Below are 22,394 nucleotides of genomic sequence, written 5' to 3'. Positions count from 1 at the left end.
TATACTCGCCAGTACTCTGTGGTGGGAAGGACCCTGCTTCCTTGAGAAACCAGTCTGAGTGGCCTTTAGCCAAACACTTTGACGTTCAATTACTAGATGTTAAATCGTTTATTACTTACTACACATTTATTATATTACTTTAAAGGAAGTAGTAGAGTATAGTTCGTTAAGTGGCCTAACAACGTATCTTTGTGTGTTTGCTAATTTTATTATTAATAATTATTAGTATGTAGCTAAACATCTTTTGTGACAGTTAAATAAACTTTAAAGGTAATTTATAATGAATTGAACAGAATGTTACTACAAACGTGTACATACGGCAAATCGGAGAGTTTACTTGTAGTGAGCAACTTATCTTTCATTATTTTCCGGTATACACCCCGAACTTCGGCGGAGTCTGGAAGGCAGCAGTCATGTCTGCTTAGCTAATATTAATTTAAATGTATTACTGCTAATATCCATTTAACCTTTAAGAAATTAGCCTAATCTGTTTGCATGGACAAAGGCAATCATGATTTCGCGTCCTCTGACAATTTGTCTGAGGATTATTGGAATCAACTCCACTCACGTCTAGGCACTTCCTTATCGGGCGACCATTGATGTCACTGCCATCGCCTGAAGTGAAGATGATGACGGTCAATAGATACCAGCTCGTAGAACGACTTCAGCAACATTTTTGGACGCGGTGGACTAAGAATTATCTCGCTACTCTCCAGAAACGTTTCAAGTGGAAAACCAGCAAGGGATCCATCAAGATCGACGACCTAGTCCTAGTCATGGATGATCAGCTGCCACCAATGAAATGGCTACTAGGGCGCATCGTCAAACTTTATACTGGAAATGATGGAGTCTGCAGAGTAGTCGACCTACAAACAAAGAACGGCATTATAAATCGAGCCGTATCCCTCCCATGAGCCTCTTGAAAGCCAGGCTTTCAAGGTGGGGCAGTATGTTAGCGATCCAACCTTTGTGGTCTAGCGCGGATGCTACTTATAAAACTATGATTTAAATATATGTCATAAAACATTCGCTATAAAAAAACAATAAGATATGTCAATACATTCAATGTAAAAATACAATAAATAATATTCTGATTTATTATAATAACAAGTTTTTATTATTACAACAACAAAATCAAGAATATAGTTCACGCCTCATAGGCGCGTGAACACTGGAAAATATCACTTTAAAGGAATAGCTGCCGAAACGCCTGTCAAAAAAGAGGCGTTTTTTCTTACTAAGCGGTGTTTTAAGTTTCCAAGTTTTTATTCCTTACTTGTTGTTTTTATTCCTCACTTGTTGTTTTTATTATTTTTTCGCAACTGTGTTAAAAAACGTCGTTCGATACACGTGCGGAAATGTCATTCTTCACTCGTCCCGAGTCTTGCCAAGATACCTATCTCGGTACTCGTGAAGTAATGACATACTTTCCGCACTAGCATCGAAATGTACTATTTATTTCATTTGGGCACCAAGAAGTATGTTGGTAGTAAACCTTTTTGCGAGTAAAATAGTATGTAATAATGATTTAATATAATATTGTTAATTAACTAAAGTTTCATTATTGCGTCATTTCATCTCATAACCCTACTACCCATTGAATTGTATGACCTTTTTCACGTTTTCTGCAGCAATGCAGTCGACTGCAGCAATATTGAAGCGCGACATTGCTGTCGACTGCTACGGCAGTAGCCGTAAATGTCAAAATCAAATTTCCTGTCTGGATTTTGACGTTCATTTAAAATAAATAATCAAAGGGGATCATCGATTTTGGGCCCGGAGGACAAACCATCGCGTATATTATGGTACACTACACAGACGGTTACAGTAATTATAAACGCATTTGATTACGGAAAAAGATATAATATTGGGTGTAAATGAAACGGGAATGTATTATACAATAAAATAAATTATATCTATTATTAATTTCCGTAAATCACACCATCATCTTTATAAGCATAGCATTGCTTAACGCTCAATTTCGCACAAACCGTGAGGTTTTCACTAAGGAGTTTAAAATTCTCTTTGCACTAAACTTTATGGTTGGTAAAAAAGTCTGTATTCTAATTTGGCACTAACTGCCACTGTCTGTCATTGCTATGTCATAGCCTCATAGCTGACATACGTGAGATATATGCCGCAATGTATGCATTGCGCGTTTTATCGGAGCTTTGCCTGAGGTGTGTTAAGTAAGCGCGCAATCAAAATTAAACATGCGTAAACAATCGTTACGCGTACCGATGAAACTGGGTAAGTTAGTCATGGGAGAATTAACGGTCGACCGCATCGCGAACTCTCGGCAGTTCAAGCGGACCGATCGTCTACCGCGAACATTGAAGTGAGACGGAGATATGGAAGTCGATCAAACGTTCTCTACAGTGAATCAGTACCCGTCAGATAGTGTCTGCGTGGGTAAATTAAATAGCTTGGATGTCGTAATAATTATGGTTGTATTCCATACAATATTACATATACGTGAGATTTTTTTTGTTATTACACTAACATGAGTAAGAGATTTATGAAGGTGAAACAAAAGTCGAGTGTCCATTTTCTATAAGCAACAAAAAAAATTCGAAACAAAAATGGTTAATAGTAATTAAACGGATTCATTTACGTTAGAGATTTTTTTGTAGAATATAGTAAATATAAAGAGCTTAATTAACATGTAATTTTTATGTACACATTAGTTGTTATTTTTATGTAAAAAAAATTTTTAATAAAGAAAGTTATTGGGGGCAGGTTTCTGTGTCAAGCTGGAAGAAAATATAAATACTTAATGAGTATATGCTTGAGAACAGCATATTAGAAAATCTCTAGTGTGGGGATTGATGTTTTGGTTTATTTTTCTATTTTAGTAATAATTTGGATTTATAAAAACAAATTGACATATTTTGTGGAGATTTTTTTTCAAAATATATTATTTGTAACATAGGTAATCACATCTCAAAAAATCTCTAATGTGAGAATTAATGTAGATTTCTCATACATTTTGAACTGTGCGGACCGGCCTAATTATAGAAGGTTAGAAGTTTTAAGATACCTATGAATTTTAAGATTTTCTCAGTAACTCCTCTAACCTGGACTGGACTAGTCAAGCCCGGTAGAAGTCGCTTCGGGTGTTATTAGGACACAATAAAAATTAGACAGAAACAAGGCAGAAGTGCAGCACACCCTATGAAGACAAGGCTGATCAAGTAACGACCGTGACTGGGCCATAAGCATTAAGCACGCATTTCCTTACATTTCTTGTCATGATTACATAGCATCTTCGAGTTTGGAGCTATTGTGCTCATGCTGTGCTTGACTGAGCCTAGTAGTGCAAGGTGTAGGAATGGTGGAAGAACATTACCGGTCACGCAGCGTCTTGAGCCGCAGCAGCTTGTACTCGAGCACTCGCTTGCGCAGCGAGGGCGCTTCATCGAGCTTGGTGCGCTTGCGCGGCGGTTCGTCGGGCGCGCGCTCGGGCGGCGCGGCGGCGCCGTTGAGCACCTCCGCGCCGCCCCCGCCGCCCGGCACCGCGCCCACCACGCGCTCCACCCCCTGCAACAAAACATAAAACATATTCAACACCAACAGTGTACAGTAAGTGCCTCAACTTAAGCCAGCCGGTAGGGCCGGTGTCGATTTTAGTCGCAAAAATGTAAAATTGATAGATTTAGTCGGTGAAATTGTACACCTTTTGTTACCTAATTGAAATAACAAGTACTGGTTTCTATTAGCACGTCTTCTTATCTTGCCTTTTATCAGATCAATTTTTTTAAAACACACTCACTAAATTAGTAATGATTTTTTTTCTGATGGACGTTTAGGTAAACGCGCGTAAAGCACTGATTTTGTCGCTCTTATTTGTAATGGAAAAATGGTAAATTTGTATTACACATATTCTGTACTTGACCTTTATCAGATTACATTTTTGTTATATGACTTAGAGTTCGAGAAAATGAAAGTTAAACGAATTTAATTTTCTCCAGAAATAACTTCAAAACAAGTGACAAGTTCTCTGAAAATCGACTTAATTTCAACGTAATTTTTTAAACAATCTACAACATTTGCTGAAACTATTCTTATACCTCAATTTGTATAATTTACCACCATAATCTTTTGCTGAATTTTTAAAAACTGCCCCTTCTCTTCATATATTGCCGGTGACGCACGCTCGCGACCTCATTATTAAAAGCCAAGATGAGAAGACGTGCTAATAGAAACCAATACTTGTTATTTAGATATAACGTAACAAAACGTGTATAATTTCAACGACTAAATCTATCAATTTTAAATTTTTGCGCCAAAATCGACTACGGCCTCTTAACAGGGGTGTTTACTGGTCACAATTGGGTCAAAGGAGTCTTGGCCAACATGGAACATATGGAACACTATGAGAACACCTACTATTGTATATGTGGCGAAGATTTAATTATTTATTTAAACCTTTGGGAAACAAACAGGCAAAAACAACACACATAGTAAATCAGATCAACAACCACACAATCAGAATCACATTCACAAGCCACACAGTTTCCACTAATGAATGATAACAATTATGTTGCTCAGAAACTAACATTAATACAATTTAATTTGGAGGCCTTGGTATATGATATTTATTTCGTTAATACAATTTGAACTTAATTTAACATTAATACAATTTACAACATGCAAAACTCAAATACCTAACTCAAATTGTTGAAAAAAGCATTTAAACGTTGGCAAGTATGATGATAATACAATTTTACTAATGGATGTTATTTTTATTATTAGGTGTATTTTTGTTGCAGAATCAAAATGTTGTAATGATAAATGGAATATATCTATATCAGAATTTTTTTTCTACACACTAGCTTTATTTATGCGTATGGCATAATTGTTCAGTTGTTTATAAAGATATTCTAAGGTCCTGTATCCATTGGATTACGTCACTGTTGAGGGTAAACAAGTCTGCAGGGTTTCCGTAGGATATGGCGAGCAGTACTGAATGATGTGCTCGATGTCCTGCACAGGAGCACCACAATCGCATTTTGGAGACTATCCATCCACATTTGTGCAGGAATGCTCGTAAGCGACCGCAGCCAGTTCTCAACCTATTCAGTTGGCACCAATATTTTCTAGGCAATGAGAAGCCAGGTGGTTTTACAGTAGAGCTGATCTGATAGTAATCCCATTATTCCCAATCCTTTTTAGATAGTTTGTCTAGTCTATTTTTAAATCAATTCACACTTGTAGAGTTCACAACTTCAGAGGGTAATTTATTCCAAGTCTTTACTATTCGGTTTGTAATCAAGTTTTTGCCGATATTTGTTTTGTGCTTTGTTGTTATTAGTTTAAGGTTGCGTCCTCTTGTGCGCGTGTTTGAGTTTCGAGTGAACAGATCGCTTAGTTCTGGACAGTAATAATATCCGTGAATGATCTTGAACGTCTCGATCAAGTCACCTTTTTTTTGCAGTGTTGTCAGGCCCAGCTTGACTAATCTTTCTTCGTACGAAAGTGACTTTAGTTGTGGTGAGAATACGAAAAGCTTTTCTAATTATGTAGATTATAGAGGATTTGTTAGCTGTTCGTCCAATACGCAGTTCGTCCAAATGATATTTCAATTCGCATTTCGTCCAACACGTATTTGGTCCAACATGCATTTCGTCCAACAGCATTTCGTCTAACGCGCACTTGGTCCAACATGCATTTCGTCCAACGCGTATTACGTCAACACGTATTTGGTCCAACATGCATTTCGTCCAACGCGTATTACGTCAACACAATTTTGTATTATACCATTCGTGAAATATGGGGTTCCCACTTGAGATCATTAGACACAATGACTCGCAGATCTTGTTGGGTCCTGGTTCCTGCTAACTGTACACTGTTTAAAGTGTAGGGCAACTGCGTTTTTGTTGTGCATGTGGAGGACTGTGCATTTTGATTCATTGAGGTTTATAAGCCAGTCTAGGCACCAGTCCCTAATTCGGTTCAGATCTGACTGTAGTTTACTATGGTCTATCATAGGGTTTACAAACAGGTTTGTAAGTGATAGTGTCCAAGTCGGCTCTGTCCAGGAAGGTCTTGCTCGCTCGCTGATTGCTGAGATTTTTCCCATTTTTAGGTCAAATATGTGTGTAATATATTTTTTATTTTAGAGAGAAGTTTTTGCTTCAAAACATGCTCATTTTAGTGTATTTTCTACGATTACATCATGAAAAGTAGGTGTCATAATAACATCACTTGGATGAAATTTTTTCTAAGTGTCGGCACCCCCTTTGCTTTAGTCCTCATGTATAAAGTTCATTTGTTTACGCTACATGTCATGTCCGTCTTTGGGTTACAAACTTTCATATGTGTACCAAATTTCAACCTAATTGGTCCAGTAGTTTCGGAGAAAAAAAGGCTGTGACAGACGGACAGACAGAGAGAGACGCACGAGTGATTCTATAAGGGTTTCGTTTTTTTCCTTTTGAGGTACGGAACCCTAAAACAAAGGTTTGAACATTAACCCTTCTATAAATGAATCGGGACATTGGGGGGTTACATAATTCTGGATTAAACAGAAACTGCGTGATGTTTAGGCCCCGTTCATAACCTAAAACATAACACTATAAGTAGGCAGGTCACTTATCATTTTCATGATCATGTTTACTGTCATTGAATCAGCTAGCCAACTGACGATGTTTACATATGTTCGGTGAATTATCTTAACAGCATCCAGAACTTCCAGAAGGCATGTGACCACAAGCTGTATTAACATAATATCATATTCATAAATATAAAAAAAATACCATGAGTGGCGGCACGGCAGCGGCGACAGCTGCAGGCGCGGCCGTGGCGCGCTCATCGCGGCTCCGACCGCTCATGCTGAGACATTGCGAGGGACGGCAAGCACTCACAACGAAATATTTTTATAGACTAAACACACTCAGGGACTCCACCGACCCATATAAATAGAAAAGAAGATGATCACTTATGCACTTATTTTAATTCAATGCACTTCTTAAAAATCTAATATTTTACAGGAGATCATATAAATAATCGAATCTGCTCTAAAAAATATGCAAATTCACTTATGATACACTATCACTCTTTGCCTACTAACAAAAATAACACAGCCGGACCCGCAGTAAACAAATCTGAGAAACGGTTTCAGTTCCGGCGGCCATATTGAACGATTTCGCGCCGCCGAGTCCACTGCAGTAATCACTAATTAACATGACTAAGTTCATACATCGCACCAAAGAATATCACAAATTGTACTTTGAGCATTCCCCGCAAAATTAATATAATAATATTTAAAGAATTGCACTGACTTTCCGAAAAGAAAAATATTAAATTTTCTTAATATCTTCGATCTTTGTTCGGTTTGGGTGTTTGGCATTGACTGATTTTTGACTGACTGACAGTGTTGCCATTTGGTAAAAACATTTTTTTACTGTGTGGCAGGTTTCCACCTCTTCGAGAATCGATAATGTTTGTTTTCCTTTTGTGTATAAATTTTGATATGCCAAATATATTTGCAAATTTGGATGATTTGAAATATACTTCATCAAATCTAGTCGAATTTTATTTTTATCATGAAGACTGGCCAGAACACTACATGGAGATGGACTACTTTTTTGTATCTTTTTTTTCGGTAGGTTAGGTGGCGTTCCAAAGTGCTGTTTAGACCTCAGAATAATTAGACTTCGTAGGACTTGAGGGAAGCGCCAGCGCCTATTATACAGAGCTTATTATTATAATAAATTATAAGTGGTCGACGGACGCTTTTCGAAGGAAAGGATCAACGAATATAATACTCACTAGAAAGGATGGAAGAAATGATTAACAGATGTTACCATCCTATTTAGCACCCTAACAGAAGTTTTCTATGTCAAAAAGTATTTATAGGGTTGTGAGTTGTGACCAGTGACCATGAATCTATAGTTGGTCAAACCAAATTGTCAGTAAATAAAAATAAGATAAAGATAGTTTATTATTCAAGTATGCATATTACAATCAAATTACAATACGCTTATAAACGTCAAATAAAGCTACGCTGGCTCTAACCCTTCACCTCTGCCTCGAGAAGATTTAAATCATTGAAATCCCCCCTCAATTGGAGGAGGGTATCCCAATATGGGACCGGCAACAAACAATTTTAGTAATAATGATTTATTAAATGCGTATCGTCGCGACTCCTGCCATCTGCTGCGCGCCACTGGAACGGCATGTAGCGACAGTTCTGCTGCCTCTGTAGCAACACGTGTCTCAGGTGTGGTCAACTCTAATTTCTCTTAGTGATCTCTTAAGACTTAAATTAACCTAGCAAGGAACATATAATAGTGGCCTCTTAGATTTGATTTCAAGTGCGAAGTGCTAAGCGTGAAAACAGGACTTCATACTTTCTCACGTTTAACGTCTCATTATAGCTTAGTTCACCCTAGCATAATTACCATAAGTATGTAAATTCTGTATCAGGCCTACTGCCCGTCATCTATTTATTTAAGGATTGTTCAAACAATAGTTTATTTCATCTCATATTAATCTTCCATCTTTTGCACGATTTATGTGTGCTGGCGCCCAGTCTTTCTTTAGCTTAACATACTTTATCTACTTGGAGATACCTTAGGAAACTGCCAGACGTGTATTGTGATAGCAGCGTCGAGGCCCACGACCCTGAGAGAACCTACATATAATCCATAGCTTAATATACAGGTTACAAATAGATAAATACAGAAAAACACATGTCTCACATTTAACTAAAATGAATATGAATAACTTTCATTCGATATCGTTTTGGAACATATATTGGGACATCTCTAGATAGATCTGTCAACCAACTGTCAACAGATTGGTCATGTCACGTATGTGTCACTGTCACGCATGTCAATTCAACTGTCAATGTCAGTGAGACGGCAGGGCATAGCAAGAGTAGGATTCGACCACGATTCGACAGACACAGTCAAATTGGATTTAATTGAAAAAACAAAAGACTAATTTTTATTTCCGTATCTTTTTTGGTTAGAGCCGTAATTGCTAATCAAATGCTAGTTTAATCGATTGGAGGCGCATAAATACGGTTGTGACTTGTGGTGTAAGAACTGAGAACTGTTTTGCAAGCTTCCGAATCGCTGGCCGTTGAGCCCACTACGTGTTGTTGTGGGAGCCAGCTCAAGCGCGGGCTGCGGCGCGCCGCCGGCTACGAGCACTTTTCAGTTAAATTGGATTTTTCGATTGATTTGACTCAAAGAAATGCATTCGCTGCGAGTAACTGTTATATTTGGATAGTTTGGATTTTTATGTAGGTGAGTACACAATCTCATAATCGACATATATATAACCAATTATCATGTTTCCTAACAGGTTTGTGGGATTACTACGTTCACTAGAATGTGCTGGTGTGTACTGAACATGTGCTATTGAAATTTGTTTACATAGAGTCCTGAAAATGTTGCAGTTTCATTGCATGAAAGTAAAGTTGAAACCAACTCGATATTTGCATGTTACGAGTAGCACTTAGTCGGTACACATAACTCACAAGTAGGTAGGGGAAATGTGTATGAGGTTTATCAACCTCTGTGACAGAGTTTGTAGGGATGTGGTACTACTAGACTAGTACTAGTAAGAGGATATCTACTGAAATAAAAAATATATATTTCCTTCTCAATCCACAATGCTGTTTACCTCAACTTCATAAGTGATAAGAATAAATAAGAAATAATATTAAATGTTTAGTTTTATGTTTCAAAAGGCAGAATTGGGGTCTGAGCATTCTGAGCAGTAGGAAAAGAATTAATGAGGTGTTGAATTAATTAGTAGTTGGTCAAACCGATTTGTCAGTAACAACCAGGAAAATTATACTCATCCCTTTCTTTTGGGTGCTAGTACTAGTGTAAGACAAACAGTATAATTCTCTCTGTCTATGTTTGAAATGAGACATTCAAAGATTCAAAGATGACATTCCGTTGACAAACTATATTACATAGAGAGAATATACAGAATAACATTAACTCGCACTCTCTCTCTTGAATCACTGTCTTATGATTCACGTACTGGTGTCCAAGCCTCTCTAAGGCTCTTATTGTTTTAGAGTAGGTTAAAATATAATGTATATTTGATTTAATTTAGTTTATTTTAATCTAATTCTATGCCAATGTTTAAAATTTAGTGTTTGCATGAACTTGGCCATTTTTAACCTTGTTTGAGCAAGCTAAAAGTATATTAGAACAGTACTTCTTTTTTTTAAATATTTCTTTATTTTAGACCTAAACCTCACTTTTGGTAACTATTAGAAGTTGAAAAAAAGAAGTTTTTTTTTCTCCATACAAAAGTGACACCCTAATAAGCACACTTACCATCTAACAATACATGGCAATACCCTAATCAACCTAATCTTGTTTGCAATATAACACTTTAAACTCTCGCGTTTTGTACACATAATTAATGTCATTACGGGGTCTAATGTAATTCAATTTCATTATTTTACCTTTTTTCCGCCGAAAAGAGGTAAAATAATGAAATTTAATAGCGTTAGACCCGGTAATGACATTAATTATGTGTACAAAACGCGAGACTTTAGTGTTATATTGCAAACAAGATTAGGTTGATATACCACAAATGATACGTTATATCCTCATATCTAACCCCAAGAAAGCAATTTTGAAAATAATTTTATTAAGTATTTTTTTTAAATTTTTCAATATTACAAAGTGACACTTCAATACCTATTTTACGAGACTTATGGAACTGTACTGCAGATATGGTACATATTAATCATAATCGTAATATTCATATATCCGACGGGAAATACCTCTTTAACCCTTTTGTATGTTTTGAAGTAGAACTGTCACTTTGTAATATTGAAAAAAAAAAAACTAAATTAAACTATTAAACATATTAATAACGGGTGACTCACGTATTAATATATGTATATTAATATGTTTAATATGTCTGTGTCTCACGGAAGTTTTGTTATTAAATGAAACTATTTTCAAAATTGCTTTCTTGGGGTTAGATATGAGGATATCACGTATCATTTGTGGTATATTGTACAAAAAAAATCGGCCATATCGTATATGGAGGAGCCAACTTGGTATGTTTTAAAAATTATTTTTGTTTTAATTTTAAAAAAATGGCCGAAATGTAATGATGTGGTATATTTTTAGAATCCCCTCAAAAAGCCCTTTCGTATGATAGGTTTAAAAAAATCCATACAAAATAAAAATGTTGCAGCACTCCCTTTTTTTTTGGAACTGCGAGTCAAACATATTATTACTTGGCTGAGAACTGTCTATTAGCTCCGACCTCGTTTTTACGATTTATTAAAACGCGTGAACAATATTAATAATTGTAGCAATGAAAATATTTACGATCTAATAATGACAGGTTTATTATTTGCAGTTGCAATTAGTAGAAAGCACTTGCGCAAGCGATCGCCGGTAATTAAGAACTACTTAATAACGTGACGAGTGCGACGGAAGAGACGTGTATCGATATCGGTAGACGGTATCCATCCACCGCGACTCGCGCTCGCGACGCGAACGAGTCATCATGAGCGGGTGATAGCTAAGCAGCGCAGACTTGGTTTTTATAAAATAAGTTTGCGTTTCCACCAACACATAGAGTTTAGTTGTATAATTCCCACCGCAAAAGAGAAATGAAAAACTTTTTACAAAAAAAAAACCGACTTCAGAAGGGATAAAAATATTAATATCCTATTTAAGTGTATGCATTACCAACCGATATGTTTGAAGTTGTTGCCAAACCAAATAGTAACATTAATAGTAACAATAGTGCCAGATAAGATGTTATATTTTGGCAAGTGTTTTTCCTTGGTTTCGCGATAATATCGGTAGTTTGTGTGTGTGTGTGTGTGTGCAGGCGGAGGCGGCGCGCGGCGGCATGTGGCGCGGGCCTCGTTGGCGCTGGGCGCTCGCGCTGCTGCTGGGCGGCGCGCTCGTGTGGGCGCTGCGCGGCGGCGCCGGCGGCTCGCCCCGCGGCGCGCGCCTGCGCTCCCCCGACCAGTGGGTGGAGGGCCGCGAGCTGCCGCTCATCTTCATCGGCGGCGTGCCGCGCTCCGGCACCACGCTCATGCGCGCCATGCTCGACGCGCACCCCGACGTGCGCTGCGGCCAGGAGACGCGCGTCGTCCCGCGCATCCTGCAGATGCGCCAGCACTGGGCGCACTCCGCTAAGGAGTCCGTCCGGCTCGAGGCCGCCGGCGTCTCTAAAGCGGTGCTCGACAACGCCATCGCGGCGTTCTGCCTGGAGGTGATCGCGGGGCACGGCGAGCCGGCGCCGCGGCTGTGCAACAAGGACCCGCTGGTGCTGAAGATGGGCGGCTACGTGCTGGAGCTGTTCCCCAACGCCAAGTTCCTGTTCATGATGCGCGACGGCCGCGCCACCGTGCACTCCATCATCAGCCGCAAGGTCAGTCAGCCACTCCGACATTGAAGCCATGTAACCAAAATAAATGATAAATCCTTCCACGCTGTAGCAGGTAGCTCTACACAGGCAAAATCGAACAAAGCTACTACAACAGTCAAATTCTAAATTCTAAATACAAAGCATGATGTAAAGCTGTATTTTTGGTATGTTATTTTGACTCCTTGGAGGAATATATAGCTAAAAATAATAATATATTTAAAAAAAGTGCTATTGAAAATTCGGCATTTAATGAAACATACTTTTTAACATTTGGGTGTTTTGGGACTTGGAGAATATGAATAAATGTTATTATGCTGACATACAAAAAAAATAGGATAAATAAAGAAAAATTGGGCATTATGATATTTAGGTGCAATGAAACAAAAGCAAAGAAACTCTTCCGATATAAGTTGCTTTGTAATATTGAAAGCACATCAAAATTGGAATAATTTAAGCCCACTCACAGCGCCGTACGTCAAAAAGTTCTCGTCAAAAAATGTGTTTCATTTTAATTTCAGTAAAATATCGGCACAAGGTTATGCTGTGAGATACCTAAATTGTAATAAATCGAGTTGCAGCAAATTTAATTACTTGCCTCTTATTTAAGTGCAAAAGAGGGTCAGTACATCCTTCACATTCCAGTTCTCTCATTATCGTTAAAAAAAATACCTATAGTGGGAAAGACAACTGTCTAATAATGGATTGTTTATAACTTATAACACGCTTTGCGTTTTTAGATTTTTTTAGTAAAATTTGACTGGCTCGCTTGTTCAGCCAGTGGAGGCTGCGGTCTACTAATTATTCGAGTGAATTTATAAACTGTTTGTTGGTTGAACGAGTAGCTCGCTACGTATGGCCTTTCATCAGATTGTTCATCTTCCCTGCGTTGTCCCGGCATTTTGCCACTCGCTCACTGGCTCAGTCCGATTTCCTAACAATGTTTTCCTTCACTGTACTGGAGTTACTGAAAATCAGCGTGATTGTACTAGAAACAGTTAAGTTTATCACACATAGCTGGTGTGTTCAGTTGGTATGGACGTTATGTTATGGGTTCAACGGTCCGATGTGTGCGGTTCTAGTTAGGAGTCGCCAGTGTAAACAACTAGCAGTTTGCACGCACTAGACGTAGACGCGCGATAATTCCTATAAGTATAACTGTGCCGCCGAGCTTACATTGCAGTGCGAACGCGGACGTGGTATCTGGCGCCACTGTACCTAACGTGGCCTCGAGATTCAAAATGCCTAACCGAAAAACACTTTTATACTGGTTTGCCCAATACTGGTTTCAAAGTATTGTTGCGGTCCAGAGCCCTTTATATACTTTTCAATAGTTGATTCGATAGTTAAGAAATTCTGAGAACATCAGTCGTGTCGTGCGTGCCACACGTCACGTCACACGAACTTACCCACAACTTTTTCTATTTATGATCTATAAATAGTAATTAAGTTAGAGGAAAATCTTTCCATATCAAGAGAAAAAAATGCATTATTCATCGGTCAAACATCGCAGTAAAATATGGCATAAATTGCATGCATATATTCGTATACCGTGTTATCTTCGTTAAGTTATGTATGTGTTCTCACGCGTAACGTTGCCGGATATAAAAACCGAAGGAGTTGTGAACGTCGGTGACAATATGTCCACGTTTTTGTTGAATAAATACTCGTCACAGCTGCTGTGTTTATGTTATACATAGTTGTTATAACATGTGAATGACTCTACAAGAAACAATGGGGTAGATATACTAATTACAATAACCGATGGCTCTGATCTGATGTCAAGCATAGTTGTTAAGAATATGTGGTTTTCCGCGGATCTATACAGGAATACAGGCCGCTGACGGGCGATTATGGTTATCCTCTATATACGGACTAGTATAGGTAGATATAGTATAGGTATCTATATGTCTAGTGATAATCAATGTGTTTCCGCAGGTAACAATCACTGGGTTCGACTTGACGTCGTACCGGCAGTGCCTCACCAAGTGGAACCACGCCGTGGGCCTCATGTACCAGCAGTGCAAGGTGGGTACTCCTCTTTACCTATGATATGAGCCCATATAATCACCCTGTTATCACAGTAGGTACCAAGCACTGGGTATTATCGTCACCACTGTTGATTAACAATTTGTTAACCTTATTATTAAGATTGACATCAATTTTTGACATGTTTTTGTTTATACATACTTATATGACGATCCTTATTGGGAGAGAAAATTATTTTAATTTATTTTGTATTTTTTTAGTATGTAATGTTTGACGATCATGATAAGCATAATTTTGACATTGATGTAAATTTATAGTGTAATTTTTATCCTGAAATAAATAAATCTAAAATCTTAATCTATTTTATGGCCAGCCAGATAAGATGAGTATATACTTCTCTTGGAGTATGTCAGTCGGTCCTGACTCCTGAGATACATCCAGAAATGACTCGCGATTCAGCATCGCATTGATTTTACCAAAGATAGATATAACTCCGTAATAGATGGACACAGTCTAAGGAAAAAACGTGCCTCGAAAATCACGAAAATTTGATTCTCGATCAGATGGCGCCACTACCTTTGGCCTACTCTCGTATAGAGGGCGTTGACGGTTTCGTTTGTTATTTAACAATTTTAACGCATATCAGTGAAAGAACATGGGTCAAAATCATAAAAATAAATAATGCAATTAGAAAAAATCATTTATCCATATTTAAATACATTTTATCGTATTTTTATAAATCTTCATTTTTCGTTTTAAAGTGTGTCGATAGATGGCAGTGAATTTACTGTGGTTACAAAATTTACTATGACAGTGACAGTACCGCTCTATCCTATTATATCCTCTTTGATTTTACAAACCGTGCTGCACACAGTCGCTATATAAATACTGTATCGTTAAGTATAAAGACAGATAAAACCTGGCGGTCTAGCATGGGTTGCGTTGTCGCACGCGAGTCCATACATCTTGCGCGATCAAGTAAGCCTTTTTGGTCAGGAGTCTGATGTGCCACCGGTGCGAATACAAACGTCATTTTTTTCTGGCACAAGCTATCATTAAACACATGTGTAATTTATAAATAAAAATGTAATACCAAAAAAAACGGCTAAGTTGTCTTTATACTTAACGATACAGTCAATAAAGAAAAATACAGTAAAATGCTAACGGAACTCGGTAACTCCGCTGCGCGTATAACACGTAAGCGCAAGTGCAAATTTGCATAACCGACGCGATTAAGATTTTTACTATCGATTCGGAAGTAGCCATGAGAAATGATTTTTGCATTTGAAATGCCATTCGATCTTCATTGCGCAATATTTCATGTTCAATGTTTTAAATCGTAATGGAATATATTATTGTTAATTTAATAGATATGTCGCGCAAGATACCTACTTGTAGCACGCTGCAGTTGTACAAACAGAGGCTAATATATATATATTTATGATAGCCTTGCCGGTGACAGCCAATTTAGCTCTGTTATATGGTCGTAATCGTAATGATGACGAAATAAAACATTTTTTTAATGTAAAAGTATAATTGTACCTATTTTTTAGCGCGTCGCTCCACGCTTCTATTATGCTCACTTATAGGTAGGTACTTGTTATTACTATAAGAGAGTAATACCAAAATTTGTACTTTTACCGTGTTTGTGTGCTGAGTAGCATTAAGATTGATTGTTCGAGTAGAGTGCATGGTGACGGGTGTGTGTTGTGTTGCGTGCAGGCGCTGGGCCCGACGCGCTGCCTGCCGGTGCGGTACGAGGCGCTGGTGCTGCGGCCGCAGGAGACGCTGCGCGCCGTCCTCGCCTTCCTCGACCTGCCCTGGACGGACGCCGTGCTGCACCACGAGCGCTACATCAACCAGCCCAACGGCGTGGCGCTGTCCGAGTGCGTATCCCTTCCCTCCCGCAGGAGACGCTGCGCGCCGTCCTCGCCTTCCTCGAGCTGCCCTGGACGGACGCCGTGCTGCACCACGAGCGCTACATCAACCAGCCCAACGGCGTGGCGCTGTCCGAGTGCGTATCCCTTCCCTCCCGCAGGAGACGCTGCGCGCCGTCCTCGCCTTCCTCGAGCTGCCCTGGACGGACGCCGTGCTGCACCACGAGCGCTACATCAACCAGCCCAACGGCGTGGCGCTGTCCGAGTGCGTATCCCTTCCCTCCCGCAGGAGACGCTGCGCGCCGTCCTCGCCTTCCTCGAGCTGCGCTGGACGGACGCCGTGCTGCACCACGAGCGCTACATCAACCAGCCCAACGGCGTGGCGCTGTCCGAGTGCGTATCCCTTCCCTCCCGCAGGAGACGCTGCGCGCCGTCCTCGCCTTCCTCGAGCTGCCCTGGACGGACGCCGTGCTGCACCACGAGCGCTACATCAACCAGCCCAACGGCGTGGCGCTGTCCGAGTGCGTATCCCTTCCCTCCCGCAGGAGACGCTGCGCGCCGTCCTCGCCTTCCTCGAGCTGCCCTGGACGGACGCCGTGCTGCACCACGAGCGCTACATCAACCAGCCCAACGGCGTGGCGCTGTCCGAGTGCGTATCCCTTCCCTCCCGCAGGAGACGCTGCGCGCCGTCCTCGCCTTCCTCGAGCTGCCCTGGACGGACGCCGTGCTGCACCACGAGCGCTACATCAACCAGCCCAACGGCGTGGCGCTGTCCGAGTGCGTATCCCTTCCCTCCCGCAGGAGACGCTGCGCGCCGTCCTCGCCTTCCTCGAGCTGCCCTGGACGGACGCCGTGCTGCACCACGAGCGCTACATCAACCAGCCCAACGGCGTGGCGCTGTCCGAGTGCGTACCCCTTTCCATTCTGTTCAGTCAAGGGCATAAATATATATACATTCCCAAAGTTTCAAAAATATGTGTACGCTCTTACACCTTAAACAATAAAGTCGTGTTCACATATGTTTGAGCCATTTGTTTGGATCTATATTTTTGCCTTCGACTGTTCATTGGCAATTTGTATATCTTACTGCAAAGACCTAAGGTCTAACGTTGTCCAGTTACGAATGTTGCTGTATACTCCGACCGACTTCGTTCTACGTTGATGCTGGCTTCGCGTTTGTGTTTCACGTTTATTTGGCGGCCGACTTCAAGTTTTCTCAGTGTTTTTTTCCTTTAATTAAACTGTAGAGTGTAAGGTACTGAGAAAATACTGCAAAATGATGCGAATCATGTCACCGCGGCCGCGGACAATCACATAGGTTCTGGAATGCGCTAGGCTACGACCATCGGTGTAACGTGTAACTAGTTTGCCGTAGCTTGACGCTTGGCGCAACACAACACAACATAGACCACCTGTCCTGTCTCTTGTCCACATATCCACGTGGCGATAAGATAATCCGCTAATGGGCATCTATAGTGTGTCCAGGTGGTTGTCGGTTGTCGAACTCACGTTAGCCGAATACTTTAGCCACTAGGCCTAGAACGTAGCGTACCAATTTTTTGTTATTTTTTAATTTTATTTCATTAGGTTTGTAATTTAAATACCAACTTTTTTGATGAGGGTTCTGATAGCCTTAAGATAAAACGACTGTTGGGCCGGTCTTTCAAAAGTTACAGTTCTACTATCAACGAGTAAAATTTTTAAAGTAAAAAGAGTTTTATCGGAGACAACCTCTGGAAGAAATGTAGGCAAAGCGCTCGATGCCGCCAGACTGTTTCTCATAACAAAAGGTGGGTGGATCCGCATGAAGAAGATCCGCGCGAAACCAGCACCTTGTGTACTTGCCTTCATGTAAAATCCTTACACAGAAATGTTTCCTGCAGGTAATAGTCATATTATATATATATACAGGGTGGCTAAAAATATGTGCATTCCCGTTGCCAGGGAGGTTTTGGGATTATACTAAGCATCTTTTACTATGGGACCAACCACAAAATCGCGAAATATACCTAGTTATGTTGTTGTGGAACCTCATCACCTTCAGCTTATCTCAAGTTGAAATTGAATCTTTCATAATACTTATTTGCCTTTGTTTATCTATCACAGAAAAACAAAAGATAATAACACAGTATGCCAATATTTAATAGTTTTCTTGTCATTAAAAAGCTAACTAATATCGAAGCTGGAATTAAAATGAAACATCAATATGTAGTACTAGTACCTATTATATTAATTAGGTACGACTTGAAGGCAAAAATATCGATCCAGACAAATGGCTCAAAAATATGTGAACACGACTTTATTGTAAGGCGTACATATATTTTTGAAACTTTGGGAATGTATATATATTTATGCTATTGACTGTACACGCAGTTACCTGATAATTCGGAAACCTTATTGCATAGATATAAGATCGACAAAGGTTCAGTTAAGTTAAGAATGGTCAGATTGGTCAGCTATCTGCAAAGCAAAGCAATATTCTCAGACCTTATCTAGACCTTATGTAAATACGAAGAAGGTTGATCAATAGTAAGTCGAGTGCGTTGCCGTTGCCGCAGTTTGTGTTATAATATTTATCGTCAGGAAGTTAAAGTTACGTCTGGGGAATTAAGATTCAGCATTGTCTATGTGCATATCTTACGCCGCGCCGTAGCTGCGTGCATGTTTTTGTGATTATGCTAATTCATGATTTATAGGAAGAAGTACCTATTCTGTTTTCAAATGTATTTTTCCTACTCCCTAGCTCCCTACTCTGATATATGTGGTTCTTTTAAATTCTTTTTGTTGACTTGAGCTATATAAAAACAGACGGACAGAGTCGCACCATAGGTTCCTTTTGTACCTTTTTGGTACGGAACCCTAAAAATACATTACTTTTTCGTCGTGGTTGAAAAGATTAAAAAACATTGAGTTACTGAGAAATATTATTATGCTTTTAAAACAATAACGGTAACTACCTATATTATTTGCGTAGTTTTGCATACAATTAACGTTTTCACTTTCACCCCGCACAAAGAATTATGCAAATAAATATAAACGAATACCTACTGATAATTAAAAACCTTGACACTGCTCTACTGATAGTGATAAGGCAACATTGGATGAGCGTCCATATAACTCGTTTCGCACAGGTTTGCCTATTTTTCAGCCAGTTGAGTAGGTACGAGTATATATACCGCAAACTATGGTTATTTTGAATCGCGGGAAAACATTGATCATCCATGTTTGAGAAATAGGGTGTTGTTTTTTTTACACTACGTCGGTGGCAAACAAGCATACGGCCCGCCTGATGTTAAGCAGTCTCCGTAGCTCCGTAGCCTAAGTACGCCTGCAACTCAAGTGGAGTTTCATGCGCGTTGCCGACCCTAAAACCGTACCTATACTCACCGGCAAGAACACAACATATGCCCGTCCTATGAGTAGGGTCTAGTGTTATTTGGCTGCGGTTTTCTGTAAGGTGGAGGTACTTTCCCAGTCGGGCTTTACTTTAGGTCTGGAATAACATCCGCTGTGCTGTGCCCTACCGCAAAAAGCGAGATGACATTCAAGGTGCCCCATACCTCTCTTTTGGATGTACGTCGAGTCCTATTCATTTTTGAACGCAAGCTTAAGAATTTTATGATGTGGTTAGCAGCCTTAACAGAAATACACTATGAAAACGAGTGAGAAACCCTTAAACCCTTAATCCTTATGGTTAAAAAATCGCTAATCGATCATTCCCTGACGTTCAGGGACCCTAGTTTTCCGGTACCTACTTCTTAAAAGTTTTGTCGTGTGTTACAGCGTGGAACGGTCGTCGGACCAAGTGGTGCGGCCCGTGAACCTGGACGCGCTGGACAAGTGGGTGTCGGCCATCCCGGCGGACGTGCGCGCCGACATGGCGGAGCTGGCGCCCATGCTGTCGGTGCTGGGCTACGACCCGTGGGCCAACCCGCCCAAGTACGCCGAGCCCGAGCCGGGCCGCGCGCCTCCTCCGCCCGTCGCGCCCGTCGCGCCCGCCGCGCCCGGCGCGCAACACGACCCGCCCGCGCCGCAACCGCCGTAGGGGACAATATATGGCCATGTATTTTATCTTGTCTTTTATTTATCCACAGTTTGACCTTGACATGATTACACTTTTTGTTGTTTTCAGTGGTCTAAAACAGTCCCTTGAACGGTCGCATTCGTACCTCCAAAGAGCCACATGCGGCTTTTGCGATCCGCGGTTTGCCGACCCCTGTCGTAGGTAATAAACCTTTTTTACCATGGAAATATATTTGGGAACTTTGGCCGTCACTGTCTATTTGACGTTGACTGTAGATAGCTACACTTAACACGTTCACTGTCCCTATCTGAATTGTTAACCTTACAGCTTTGTAATAGAGGTTTGCCGTGACGTGTCACGTGACCTATACGGGGCACGGACAGCGGAACGTGTTAAAGAGCAGCGATGAATGGGGGGTAGTCAGTCTACTCTGTTCACTAGCCTCTCATACAACAACACACGCCACTAGGGTAAAGCACAGCTATCCTCCTCCTCACGGAATACTATAAAGTTCTGTGGCTATCCCCTCGATGGATTTGAACTTTAATCTTGTTAAACTATTGATACGCCACGACAGCCGTTCGATGCGTCATTGCATAATTGGTATCAGATTGACTTTTGACCTGCTCAGGATGATACACATTGTATTTTGCAATATTTTTTCAATGGTGCCGTTTATATTGCTTATCACGACGTTGCATTTGATGATAACAATTGTTTTCAAAAGTGATGTTTCATTCAGTAAGCGATACGAGTTATTATAACTGGTCAAAGGCCTGGGAACCCGTGCGGATTAAGTTATTTATGTGGAGTATGTGGTCGGCGACGATTTTGGTAGCAACACGAAATAAAGTTGTGATTTGTCCTCGTCGCCCGCTTGGGATGAGTTCTGAATGTCCTGAAAGTTCCTCTGAATAGCCCGGGGCAAGACTGCCATTGTAGACTGCCACTGTAGACTGTATATAGGTAAGTAGAGAAAGCGACAGATGTATCGATATAGATCAAACATGGACATACCCAATACCTGCAGTACCGGTCAAAAGTTTAAGTTCATCCCTTTGTTTTCGGTTTGATTAGTCAGACACAAAATCCCTAAAATCTTATAGGAATGACGGCTAATGCTGGGCCACATGCCATATGGCCTTGCCACTTTAAACGTACAATGCTTTCTCTCGGTTACCTTAGACTGAGAAACTGAAACAACTTTAGGCAAATAATATGGAGTCATCACACACACACACGTCGGACACGTCGGGTGTCTCCACCGACGCAATTCGTTGTGATTCTAATTCCAACCCGTCATTCCTATAAGATTTTAGGGAATGAGTTGTTTAGAAATGTACGTAAATTGTTTCTGACTAATCCAGGGGTCGGCAACCTTTTAGCAGCCAAGGGCCACATAGTAGTTAACGAAATTGACGCGGGCCGCACTTTGTTAATATTTATGACTTTATCAGGTATTGTCGTTTGTCAAAATTATGTACAAAATAGCCTGTTGCCGACCCCTGGACTAATCAAACACATCTCTGAAAACAATAACGGATCAGTTGGAAACAAATTTCGACATTCGAACTGCAAAAAAATATTGCACAAAAGTACTTATTTGTACCGAAAACAAAGAATGAACTTAAACTTTTGACCCGTAGTGTACATTTCTTTACCTAACACATATTTTAATTGCAGCATGTAAATGTTGTCATACATGTACCTACCTAGTACATTAGTGACACACATATAATATAAAAGTGATAGGTAATTAATAATAGAGATACTACTCATACTACCTATATACCATACCCTATTGTTAGCCTGTTAGGCATAGATATTAATTGGACGCATGAGTGCAACGCCTGATTAGCAATCGGATCTGTGACCAAGAATTCCGCGTAAAATGCGCCAGTAATGGTATAATCGGTAATTCGTCGTGTCAACGCAGTTTTATCGCATATGGCATCGCCGCCACTTTACGCAGAGCTCGTAAAACGGTACGATACGTCGGTGTACACGGGCGTAAGCGCCGACATGTGCCCCGTGCTAAACAACGCTTTATGCGATCATAATCATAATCATAATCATTTTATTGGTAAAGCTAATTTACATGTCAGTCTGGGTACAACTCATCACTTCAC

General features: G+C 40.3%; 2 protein-coding genes across 2 annotated transcripts in view; one reads left to right on the top strand and one right to left on the bottom strand.

Annotated features, from left to right (window-relative positions):
* LOC134742349 (helicase SRCAP) overlaps nt 1-7,371 on the bottom strand; it is a 42,520-nt gene extending 35,149 nt beyond the window's left edge. Inside the window, exons 1-2 of the mRNA XM_063675399.1 lie at nt 6,759-7,371; nt 3,350-3,540 (exon numbers count right to left, since the gene is read on the bottom strand). Coding sequence (XP_063531469.1) covers nt 3,350-3,540; nt 6,759-6,833 — 266 coding nt within the window. The 5' untranslated portion in view covers nt 6,834-7,371. The remainder of the gene's footprint in view (nt 1-3,349; nt 3,541-6,758) is intronic.
* A 1,504-nt stretch (nt 7,372-8,875) lies between these two features.
* LOC134742289 (protein-tyrosine sulfotransferase) lies at nt 8,876-20,312 on the top strand. The gene is made up of 5 exons (XM_063675339.1): nt 8,876-9,257; nt 11,833-12,381; nt 14,314-14,403; nt 16,087-16,250; nt 20,025-20,312. The coding sequence occupies exons 2-5, from the start codon at nt 11,854-11,856 to the stop codon at nt 20,284-20,286; spliced, it is 1,044 nt and encodes a 347-aa protein (XP_063531409.1). The 5' UTR covers nt 8,876-9,257; nt 11,833-11,853; the 3' UTR covers nt 20,287-20,312.
* The last annotated feature ends 2,082 nt before the right edge of the window (nt 20,313-22,394 follow it).

The sequence above is a fragment of the Cydia strobilella genome, chromosome 6 (assembly GCF_947568885.1).
Source record: "Cydia strobilella chromosome 6, ilCydStro3.1, whole genome shotgun sequence".
NCBI classification, from domain to species: domain Eukaryota; kingdom Metazoa; phylum Arthropoda; class Insecta; order Lepidoptera; family Tortricidae; genus Cydia; species Cydia strobilella.
Note: the sequence above shows the minus strand (reverse complement) of the source record. Positions and strands in the feature narration are given on the sequence as shown.

Coding starts and splice junctions, on each gene's coding strand:
- LOC134742289 (XM_063675339.1), top strand. CDS start 11,854: ATGTGGCGCGGGCCTCGTTGGCGCTGGGCGCTCGCGCTGCTGCTGGGC. Junction 12,382..14,313: donor ACTCCATCATCAGCCGCAAG/GTCAGTCAGCCA, acceptor GTGTTTCCGCAG/GTAACAATCACTGGGTTCGA. Junction 14,404..16,086: donor TCATGTACCAGCAGTGCAAG/GTGGGTACTCCT, acceptor TGTTGCGTGCAG/GCGCTGGGCCCGACGCGCTG.